This window comes from Ctenocephalides felis, unplaced genomic scaffold (genome assembly GCF_003426905.1).
Source record: "Ctenocephalides felis isolate EL2017-DRISC unplaced genomic scaffold, ASM342690v1 CF-g0.4_SCAFFOLD_01886, whole genome shotgun sequence".
Classification (NCBI taxonomy): Eukaryota; Metazoa; Arthropoda; class Insecta; order Siphonaptera; family Pulicidae; genus Ctenocephalides; species Ctenocephalides felis.
The window spans coordinates 128,173,120-128,182,237 of NW_020538040.1; the positions used below are offsets into that span (position 1 = coordinate 128,173,120).

Below are 9,118 nucleotides of genomic sequence, written 5' to 3' on the forward strand. Positions count from 1 at the left end.
AAATATTGTATATTTAGGTGACTTAACAAAATTCAAGTAAACTTCAATTTTAATTCACAATACGTCGTATTGAAACGAATAACGAATGAAAAAAATAATCAGAGGCTATCACATCACATAAATACTTAAAATACTAGAATTAATAATTGATATGTATATACATATGATAATAAATAAATATTTTGATTTCTTAATCTGCATTTCTCTAAAATATAGTTTTATTGTAATATTTAATAAAAAATGTCGTTCACAAAATTCAAAGAAAGCATATAAAATCATTTTAAATCATGAGCTAACCGCTAACCAATATATTTATCTCTTATTATTATTATTATTGTCATTTTATTTTCAAGAATCATATGCAAAAGGTTTTTTCGTTCACCTTCTAAGCGGATAAATTTTCTTGAAATATATGTTTCATAATATTTCTCTAATTTTGTCTATTATAATTAATTCGTAATTCTCATTATCCTTACTTGTTTTTCAATTAAGCATTATTTTTAATTATTGTCATGCTAATTGTAAATCTGCTCACACTTTTGAGCAAATATCTATTTGTTTCGTTCACTAACTGAACTTTATTGTCGTGACAACATGGTCCATATGCTTGCCCGTCTATCAAAAATATTATGTGATCAAAGTAAGCTACCTACACGTGTCAATCCAAAAAAGTTTCTTCAAATATTATTATTATTTTTAAAGCTACAAGTCTCAAAAAAGCTTTTTAAGATACGACTGGTAGGTCTAAGAAAATGATAGACAAGAGTACATACGGACGACGTCGACCTAATTCTTAAAAATAGTTCGCCTTATATTAAAAAATATAATATAAATTGATATTGTAAGTTTTAATGAAATTGCATTGGGTATTAGAAGCCAGCAATATTTTTAAGAAAAACAATAGCGGGTTATATTTTTTACCTTCAACAATTTGATATGCCTCATAACTAATTACTGTTTCTGTGAAAACTCCTGTCCACTTGAAATTCTTGATAACACAGTATTTTTGATAGTTTTCGATAATTGATACTAATTACGATGCTTTGTGCTTAGATATGTCATTTGAAATCATTGGACTCTGGTTATCACTAACTTTAGTCAATTTTGAATCTAAATAAGACACCAATATACATTTTTCTACACGCTGATGTTTCCACAAAAACTTTTGCTCAGTATTATCATCATCGCTAAAATTTGATGTATGTTCAAAAATGTATATTAATATCTTTGTTGTATACTTAATTAATTTACAAAAAAAAAATCATGGTATCTTAATCGTATTTTTAATCCAAATCGGTTCGATTAATCTTTCCGCGCAAGAATTAAAAACAAACATATATTTATTTAAAGAATGATCAGAAAGAAAAATATGAAACATAATAGTTTATAAAATCAGGTATCATATAATGATATAGTTTTGAAAAGTTAATATTTATTTAGGATTTATTATTTTGCTTGAATTTTAACGACAACACTTATTCATATGCATATCGCGTATAAAAGTATTGAGGCAAGAGTTCCGAATTGTCGTTATCAGCTTCTGTATATAAGTTGCATTTGTTCTTATTTTGAAATTTCACTAGTATGTTTTTAAGTTTATTTTATAAAAAAATAATGAAATTTTAGCTAGGCTCAATATATTTAGTAATTAACGCTATTGCATAGAGTAATTTACGTTTGGTGTACTATTAGAAATTTCGCAATAGGCACATTATTTGTGTCATTCTAATAAAAAATTTATAATAATTAAGAAATGTATAATATATTTCATATACTACACAGCTACAAATGTTATTGTCATATCACCAATATGGTGAACTTTACCGTAAATTATTGTCGATTAAGCGCATTTAATATCCATTTCATCCAAATCTGTTCCCTTAGTTTCTGGAACGCACATAACTATAAATCCTAAACCACCGCAGGACAACGACGAGTACAACCAAAAAGTACCATGTAAACCTAGCCATTGTCTGATGTCTACAAACGTTTTAACTCCTAAAAATGCGCACAAATAGCTAAACGAAGCAGCTAGAGAACTACCTAAGCCCCTATGTTCTAACGGAAACAATTCGCCTATAAGCAACCAGGAAATCGGTCCGATACCTAACGAGAAAGCAACAGTAAATACCAGTACGCATAGCAAAGGTATCCAATCGTATTGTTCAATATTTTGATGTTTATGAATTTCTTCATAATACGAAAAGGAACCGAAACTGGCCAGCGAGATGGACATGAAGATACTACTAGCCATGAGCAAAGGCAATCTACCAATATTGTCCACGAGTAGGCCCGATAAAAGAGAAGCAAGTAATTGGACGAAGGCTACAGCAATGGCTCCTCGATGAGGGTCCATCCCGTTGAACGTCTGGCGGAAAATTGTTACGGTGTAAAAATTGAATGCGTTTGCACCACTAAATCTTTGGAAGAACATGAGTCCGCATGTAATAAATGCAGGTTTGAGTATATGTGTCGAGAAGGAATGGTTGGTCACGCCACGTAGTACATTTAGCCGAATCGTTGCGAGTTCCGATCGCACGTCGCAGTGGGCCCCACGGAGCCATTGTAAAGCCTGACGTGCGTCTTCGTCTCGGCCTGCCAACATCAGGTAACTTGGAGTTTCTGGAACGTAAAGTGTTGTCACAAATAACATTATTGGTGCCACGGCGACTATTGTCGCCAATTGCCGCCAGTCCAAGTATGCACCGGCCGAGAAACTGATCAACATTCCCATTTGCCCCGAGATCTTCAGAAGGGCACTGAGACATCCCCTAATGTCCGGAGCAGATATTTCTATTATATACACCTGTAAAAGACATATGCAATCATATCAGTATTATGAATCTCGATTGATTGAGGAGTTATGACTCAATTACCTGCGTAACCATAGACACAATGGAACAACATAAACCAGCAACAAATGCACTAACAAACATCATTTCCACAGACGAAGCCAAAACTGTCAACATCCAGGCAACGGAGTATGGAAGAGATGTTACGATTATAACACGTTTTCGACCAAATCGCATTGCCATTCCGCCGAATATCCCTCCAAATAGTGCTCCTGAAATAAAAAAAAATGGAAATTGTATTTATGGACAAAAAAAATGTTTTTGCGTGATAGCAACTTAAGCAAAACTTCACCTAGAAGTGACAAACTGGCTATCCAACTGGCCTGCTGTTCTGTGACAATAAAAGTAGCAGCACTTGCATTGAAAACTGCTCTCACCTGCAGCTGCTGCAGCGAAGCAATCGCGGGCGAGGTGTAGCCCTTGCCTAATCCTGCGGCAAATGGTCCGAGAGACACTGCTAGAGTAGCCAGGACCTGATAAATTAGTCAGATAGAAAATGTATAATAAATATTGTGTCAAAATATTTATTGTTTTTATTTCGAGAATTTAGATGTTGAAAAATATCAAGAATATATTTCAACATCAAAAAAATCACATTTACATTCGTAAAAGGTCGGCGATGAATTTAGGATGACTTCCTAAATGAATAAAAAAACACACACATCGGTCTTTCATGTTTTTTCCTATTAGAATTATCTGCAGACTACCATTTATAACGTATTAAATATTCTCTGCATTTACGTAATTCAAATAACATTAGAAACATTAAGCCGTGTCAAATAAATGGGCGAGAACCTGATATGAAATTGAATTCGTCCTTAAACGTCTTGTCCATCTTTCGCAAAATCCTCCTATTTAACTTTCACATAGAAATGAAACAATTTTATATTTATGGCTTCGACGCCATTAATCGGCTAAGAATAAAATCGATAGTAATTACAAAAAACTTTACCGATACCGACGACAATAATTGCGTGACTTTACTAAATTTAGGGCATTGATGCAAAGGTGTTTTGTTATATATATATTAATTATATATATATATATATATATATATATATAATTATAATTAATATATATATAACAAAACACCTTTGCATCAATGCCCTAAATTTAGTAAAGTCACGCAATTATTGTCGTCGGTATGTTCAATGATGTATGAACAAAGTCAATTTGTTTTCAGAATAACTATTTTCAGAAATATTCAAAATTTTCACAACTTAAAAAGAGTATTTCTAAAAAATATGGAAAATGATTCAGGTTTTACTAAAATTTTGAACAATCAGTCAGATAATGATTCATTCAAATCAAAAATTTCGTATAATTAAGGGGGTCTTCCTACGTGATGAGTTGAAAAAATTGAATTTTTTTTTATTTCATATTTCGGTAGATTATACCTTTAAAAATAACATATTAAAATTTCAAATCGATATCTCAAATAGTTTTTGAGTTACAGCCATTTAAATGTATACATATAGTATTTAGTACAACGATCATTTTATCTTTAAACGCGTTTTTCTCAAAACTGTGTTTTTCAAACTTGTCTCCATTGTATCTCAGAAACGGCTGGACCGAATTACTTGAAATTTACAGGGCACATTCAGTAAATTTAAACGCATGGAATGAACTATTATCAAATCAAATTTCAAAACTTCGATTTTTTATAGCAAAAAAAAAAACCGCCTAATTTGCAACTTTTATTTCAAATGTCTATAAAACATCCAATTTTTTTTGTATTCATTTGATTGTAGTTCATTCCGTGCTTTTAAGCCTACAAATTAAAACGCCGTTTATTTTTTTTTGGTCAGATAAGCCGATCAGCCGGAATCGTGGAGACAGTAGGAGCTCTTTTTTTTTAGGGGGGGGGGGGGTGTTTAGAGCGCTGTAACTCTAGTTGGACTAAATTTTTTTAGCTGAAATTTTATATTTATACTGTCCAAATATGTATTAATAAATGATAAACTTGAAGCCCTAACTATTTACTGGTCGTAGAAAAAAAAATCTAAAATATCCCTAAAAAACAGGCCGTCACATAGGAAGACCTCCTTAAAATAAATAATGTGTTATCATTTATATGTGTTTTGTGCGATAAAGTCGTCGTAATATAAAAGATGAAGGATAAAGCTTCTAGTATTCATAACAACCTATTTGAAAATATTTAATACAATTGATTGACTATTTTTATACCTAGAATATTTAATTAACTTATGAAAAAAGTTAAATAAAATTTTATACAAAACTTAAGAATGAAAAAATATTGATAAAAAAATATAAGATATATAAAATAAGCAAAAAATATATTTCTTAATTACGTTAAGTCAGTAATTTTGATTAAAAAAAAGTTTTATGTCAAATGACCTGTTTTGAACTTTAAATTGGAATGTCATCTATAATTTTATTGTTTTTAAAAATTGAACGTTCGGAACTTCTCGTATTAATTAAATTACTATATAGTACTACATTGTTGAAATAATTTTCTTTGTTGTTAATCTTGAATAATATTTAATGTATTCCGTTATCTACCACGCCGGATCATTCGACCCAGAGAAAATTCTTTTATTTTATAAGCTATTATTCTACTTTATTTCAGCAAAGACCGTTGTAAAAAGTAGTTCAATCAAAAAGGTCGAGAATAATTTATGAAAAATATCAAAATTTTAAACAGGACAAAGCTTCCAGGCAAATTTTATTTGAAAACATACGATTTTTTTTGAAACGTAATGCTTTACCCAAAAAATGTCGAGCAAAACAAATCAGTACAAGCTTTTTGAAGATATAAATAATATTATAAAATTAAAGTTAGTACGTATTGCATTTTCAGTGATAATTGATGATCTTATTATGAACCATATAAGAACATGCGCAGTAAGAAGTGACTGTTAGTATTCGAAGAGAGTACTAGAATACGATTGGAATTATTCCGAGAAAAAATAAATGTATTTCTTGCAATTTTATATATGAGCTTAACTAGCTATAAAACAACATTTGAGGGCCTATTTTTTATAAAACTATAAGCAGAAACAAATTCAACGATATTCCTAGTTTTATGTGATTTGAAAACCGGCTAATTTGCTATCATTTTGTAATTTTTGTCAAAATTGTTACTACACTTGTGGTTATGTTGCTGTGACGACCAGCTATTTTCTGATGTAAATTGGAATTATTCGGTTGAATAAAAAGAAATTAACTAATTACGAAGCAATAAAATGATGATATGGAACGACTTTCATCGTTAATTTTTACTTTAGGTAATTGCTCTCTTACAATATAAAATATAAAGCCAATATGAAAAAAAATTCATCTTACAATGTAGACTTAGCGAGTCGAGAAAATTTGCTACATATTGTAAGTGTTGCCTTGGCCTTTCCAAGTTTTTTTTTTCAATATCCTTGTTTTAGCTCGCACAAACGTCTCGAATTTGTACAATCAAAGCTAAATGTCTCGAATTTGTTCTGAATAGCTTTTTCTGCAATAGCAATAGGCGCCTATTTTCGAGAAAACCGCGTACAATCAGAAGAATAAAAAACAAATACAAAATAATTATTGTCCAAGTCTAATACAGATGCTTGTCTCCATAAGAGGTTTTAAATTGAATACTGTAGAAAAAAATAATACCATCAACATTTGCTCTAAATAGTGAAAATGCATAAAATGTGCGTGCGGATTATGTACATTGAACTCACTTAGATATAAAAATGTGATGCGCAATAACTTAAAAACCCGTATTTGTCACTTTTATGAAAGAAAATACGTTCATTAATTATAATGAATTGAATTTTCAGATTTATTTCCAATGTAACTTCCATATTTCATACACTCAAGCAAGATTTATCGTATCCTTAAATAGTATTTGTTACTTTGAATCATATTTAAGTTATTTGTGCATGAAGAACATCCAGGGCTTGGCACAACTAAAAGTGAGCGTCCCGGTTTTTACCTAAAAGATTATGGTCACTCACTTGTGACTCACTTTACTTAAGGCACAATGCCACGCACCACTAGTGATACATACAGTTGAACCAAATGAAAAATTTGGTTTTGTCTTGATAATTGTTAGATTTATACACAATATGAAATATATTCGAGAATAATATTCACCTGGGTGACATACTGGGTCTTACTCGGCGCCTCGTTGTAGTGGATGACGGATTTACTCAGCATTTTCATTGCGTGGCAATAGGCCGTTATCTGAAATAACAATAAATTACAAATCTGTAAGATTAAAATGTATGACAAAAGAAGTTTATAGCAAAAGTTTGGAGTCTCGACCATTTGTTAAATAAACAAGAATGGAAACCAAACACACATTCACATACTTTTTCATCATTCGAAAATAGTTACTTCCAAAAAAATATTCTTACAAAAACAAGACACCATTGATATCCTTCAACATAATATTCTTATTAGATTGTCTATGCAAGGTAAAAATTAATTAATTTTTTTAAAAATATGAGTTATGACTTAATCCGTTTAACGCAAAGGACTTCTTAAAACTGATTCTGTTTCATAAGATAAACTGCTTAAAAAACTTTTGCAATAAATGCGGATGCAAAAACTGCATAATTGAAATTTCAAGAATTCTAAATAATTAAACACTACGAACATTATTAATAACATTAAACAATCAATATTTTATATACAGCGGAAACAATTACGAATCGTAAATCTTGTGCGGAAGTTTTTAATATTTGTTTAAATTCTTTTTATGTTGATGAATAAATACTTAAGTTATCAGAGAAATATTTATATTTCTATAAGATCAGAATATTTACATTAAATATTGTAATATTTATTTAGATTAAATATAACATACCTGTGGAAATATATATTCAAGAAGTTCTGCATCATGGCACTGTCGGTTTCACTTAATATTCGGAATTTTGGCGTAGGTTGTCATTAAATCCATTGGTTTAAAAAAGATTTATTTTCATTATAATTTTTTTTATTGTCATTAAAAATTATCTGCAAGTAGAGAAACAATATATATCAGTTTGTCGTCATTTATCGATATACGGATAATGGAAAAATAGTTTCAATAAAAAAAAAAAATCTTCTGCCAGTTTATCGTAAAATGCCCTGTAGATAGTTTTTTCTTGGCCACCCTGAAGACTGTTTTATATATCTTTTCAGTCAATCTTTATTTTTTAAAGAAGTGCATATAAACAACACATATAACCCTAAATTTTCACCCTCTTACTACAAACTCCTATTTCATAAAAATTATTACTGTAATTACATCATTTTTCATCTCGGTTTCTGTCAGTTAACGTTTTTGACAAAGTTTTTATAATGGTTTTTTTAAGCCCATGAAAAAGCTCAATTATACATTAGAAAAATTATTTCTTCAAATAATTCCAAATGTCCAAATAATTCATAATGTAAAAATCTAACACTTATTTTTTAATGTATTGGATGAATTTTATTACTTTTGTTTTTAAATGAGAGATTGAAAAATACATGCATGCAACCCTAAACATTTCTTTCACATTCCTACCACACTTCGATAACTGGTCAATTATCTTTTTGTGGACGTTTTTCTCTGAGTTTCGATTCAGATTTCTAAAAGTTACCGAAAAACTTTAAATTTTTTACATTACAATTGCTGAGAGTCAAAAAAATATATTGAGGTTCTAAATGGAATATTTTATATTGAGATGCTGAATAGAACATTTTACTCGAAGATGCATCTAATACAACTTAATAATCAATGACAAAAGGTACGTGCGCTATTTTACATCATAACTCGGTATAACAGAATAGTTATAACACAGCAAGGCGTGATCAGACACAGCTAGTATAATTATAAAACTAGTGGGGCGCATGGCATCGTGCCAAGGCAAATTGCTGGAAGTTTCCGTACCAAAAATTATTTTTTTAAAAAGATTACCATTGTTGAAAAAAATTTACTTCGAACAAATTAGATTTTTGAAAAACTATAAATTTGACAAAAAATTACTTTTTTTTGAAAAAAATTTTTTTTTGAAAAAAAAAAGTTTTCTTTATTTTGACATATTTTGGAAATTCTGAACTTTTTTCAAAGCAATCGTACTGCTTTAACTACATAGAGACGAAATGTCAAAGCGCGTAAGCGACGAATCGCCGTCTAACGGAAAAACATTGGTACGGAACCCATAGGAATGTAAACAAAATTTACACTTATTGTTAAAATCTCTGTAAAATATCTGATAATTTGATGTGCACATGTTTAATGATCATTTTTGACAGCCAAATGGCATTTTTTTTTACTTTTTTCACTAGATCTCCGA

General features: G+C 30.0%; 1 protein-coding gene across 1 annotated transcript; it reads right to left on the reverse strand.

The window, feature by feature from the left end:
- Window positions 1–1,840: 1,840 nt before the first annotated feature.
- Window positions 1,841–8,592, reverse strand: LOC113375879 (facilitated trehalose transporter Tret1-like). Its single transcript, XM_026615827.1, has 7 exons — window positions 8,588–8,592; window positions 8,339–8,411; window positions 7,666–7,704; window positions 6,951–7,040; window positions 3,145–3,325; window positions 2,877–3,064; window positions 1,841–2,806 (listed from the first exon to the last, which is right to left on the reverse strand). Exons 1-7 carry the CDS (start codon window positions 8,590–8,592, stop codon window positions 1,841–1,843), a joined length of 1,542 nt encoding a protein of 513 aa, XP_026471612.1.
- Window positions 8,593–9,118: the final 526 nt, after the last annotated feature.